Source organism: Mesitornis unicolor, unplaced genomic scaffold (assembly GCF_000695765.1).
Source record: "Mesitornis unicolor isolate BGI_N332 unplaced genomic scaffold, ASM69576v1 Scaffold39684, whole genome shotgun sequence".
In the NCBI taxonomy this organism is placed as follows: domain Eukaryota; kingdom Metazoa; phylum Chordata; class Aves; order Mesitornithiformes; family Mesitornithidae; genus Mesitornis; species Mesitornis unicolor.
The window spans coordinates 479-3282 of record NW_010181470.1 but is presented as its reverse complement, the minus strand read 5'-3'; the positions used below and the strand labels follow the sequence as shown (position 1 = coordinate 3282).

Below are 2804 nucleotides of genomic sequence, written 5' to 3'. Positions count from 1 at the left end.
GTACATTCAATCCCCTCATCAAGATCATTTACTTGCATCATGCTTGGAGAAATCTCCATCGTATGAGGGTTGGCTGCTGCGTCTGCCACCCTGAAAGGCAGCAGTAGCAATAGCCAGGTTCTTAAATGTAGTTTTAAAATCACAGCATTATGGAATGAGTGAATACTTCAGAATGAACAGTGCAATAAATAAGAGGCGCATGCTGGAAATGGCAGTAGTTTATAAGTTGTTTGATCTTTGCCATCCCTGTCCTGTCTGACCTAGGAGGTTGAAGATGCGGATGGTGACCTTGCTGATGAAGAAGAAGGATCAGCCCAGCAGCCCCAGGCCAGTGTCCTCTATGAAGATCTGCTCATGTCGGATGGGGAAGATGATGATGATGATGGGAGTGACGAAGAGGGAGATAATCCTTTCTCATGTAGGTGTCCTTTTTCATAAAAGGTTGAACAGGAACCGGTTGTTCACAAACCCAGCTCTTTTCCTCATGCTTCCATCATAAAAACACACAGTAGAGAGTTTAGAGCCTACCTGGTGTATGTGGGCCACGTGGGCCAGTAGTGAAAAAGACCAAAGGGCAAGATGAAAAAACTGCATAAACATAAATGGAAAGGAAAACCAAGTGGAATACAAGTGCTGTGAGTACAGACACAAAAGAACGCAGAGTTAAGATCTGGTCAGTTTTACTTCATAAAGTGAAGCTGCAAATGGTTCTGAAAAGACTGGGACTGTGATCTGGTGTGCAGAGCCAGGGATGGGCAGGTCAGTAAAAGCACAACATTAATTTTGGTGTGAAACGACGTGGTCAGTGTTACAAGAACGGGAAGAGGGGATGCAGGTCCTTCAGGTTGTGTTCCTGTTCTACCAAAAAACTTGCCGCGCAGAAAAGCTCATGGTGGTGGTTAATGACGGCTTCTGAAAATGGTTAGGGAAGAGGAAGGGGAAATTATTTGGAGTAGACAAGCAAAAAGAGGCCTTTTTGAGTAATGGTGGTGAGATTGCTTTTGAGCAACGTCAGAATTGGGCACTCGGTCAGTGTTACCACCTCCCAGAGAGCCTTTCTGCTTCCTCACCGTCACTGTTGTAGCCTTTAAACAGAGCCGGGGGGGGTGTAACGGGCAGAAGCAAACTGCTGCTGCGTGACCAAGTGTTGCTTTGTGACACAGCGATCCAGCTGAGCGAGAGCGGCAGCGACTCGGACGTGGAGCCCAATGCGGTGAGACCTAAACAACCTCATGTTCTGCAAGAGAACACCCGGCTGGGCATGGACAACGAAGAGAGCATGATGTCTTACGAAGGAGACGGCGGGGAGACGTCTCACGTTATGGAGGACAGCAATATCAGGTAATGAGAGCTGCGAATCGTAGTGAAACAATCCTCCAGAACAAATCCTCGAAGGTTTCTGAAGTGTTTATCAGAAAAAAGCTGAAGAACACCTCACATTTCAAGTGTTATTTTGCCACCGTTTTTAGTCTTGCAAGCGTAATTACCACAGTCACGATTTACATCTTGGCGACAGAGATTTGGCTTTGCTGTTAGATTGTTTGCTAATAAAATGTTAGTTAAGATAATCATTTAATTCTTACGGCTCGGTTTTCGAAGGCAGGACGAACCAGAGTTTTTGTGGGTTGTCTCGGAAACTACTCCAAAATGCTTTGGAAGTTAAAAGATGATTTAGCTGATGAACTTCATGGGGTTTGTTTGGTTTGGTTTGGGTTTTTTCCTCTTAAGAATGAGCATTGTCGTACTGGAACCAAGTTGAAGTCCAAAATAACAGGAATATGCATATTCTGTATTTTGGAAGGAGTTCCTTGATTAGAAAATGACAGGTACAGCAATGTCAGCCTTTCTTTTTCACATTCCCTTGAGAGAATCCTGAGCCACTCTTCCTTCTCTGGCCATTCTGTAGAGTATCAGCATTAGATTCTCTGGGGTTTTTTCCCTACTTGTCCCTTAATGCTCATACTGATATTTGCCTAATAAATTACTGTACAGGTAGCTGTGCTGGGTCAGGTAAATAGTCCAGCCCAACACCTTCGCAGTAGTCAGCATAAAGTGCCAGAGATGATGATGACGATGGGCTGTGTCTGCAGTAAAGGGACCAGGTTGGAAGGTGGTGGAGCAGTGTGGTTTTCCTGCCCTGAGTGCATCAGCGTGGGATGGGGATGCTGGTAGACCATTGTTTCACCAGGAGAACTGTGAGGTTTTTATTTTAAAAAGCTGGCTATTGACAGAATTAAAGTACGCAGTGGTTCCCAGTGTCCCACAAGGACTTCAAGCCGGGGACCTTTCACAGGAGTTAAATACAGAACTGTCGGTAGCAGAAGCCGATTTGAAACGATGGTATAGTAACAGCATCTTCTGTCTTCCAGTTACGGCAGCTATGAAGAGCCAGACCCAAAATCCAACACCAGAGATACCAGTTTCAGCAGCATTGGAGGGTACGAGATCTCAGAAGAGGAGGAAGAGGAGGAACAGCAGCGCTGTGGGCCAAGCGTGTTAAGTCAGGTCCACCTGTCTGAGGATGAGGAGGACAGTGAGGACTTTCACTCCATCGCAGGAGACAGCGACCTGGACTCGGATGAATAAACTCCCTTTCCTGACATGGTGGTCATCCTGGGATACTCTTGGCTTCTGAATTTCTCTTGTGCTAGTTTGGGATAAGAAACAGTGTAGTGTGGGCCGCGTTAAGAAGTCGATTTTTAAAATATAGTATTTTAATTGGCTACAAAACATGCTACGTGATTGAAAATTTAAGTTCTAGACAAGCATACCCTGCCGAAGTATTGTTGTGCTAGTTCCTGTGC

At 45.4% G+C, this 2804-nt stretch overlaps 1 protein-coding gene across 1 annotated transcript; it reads left to right on the top strand.

Annotated features, from left to right (window-relative positions):
* Positions 1-264: 264 nt before the first annotated feature.
* LOC104539825 (transcription initiation factor TFIID subunit 1-like) lies at positions 265-2586 on the top strand (the record flags this gene model as incomplete). Its single annotated transcript, XM_010183446.1, has 3 exons — positions 265-418; positions 1164-1341; positions 2370-2586. Coding segments are annotated over 3 exons (549 nt in total), but the record flags the coding sequence as incomplete, so codon positions are not given.
* Between the last annotated feature and the right edge of the window lie 218 nt (positions 2587-2804).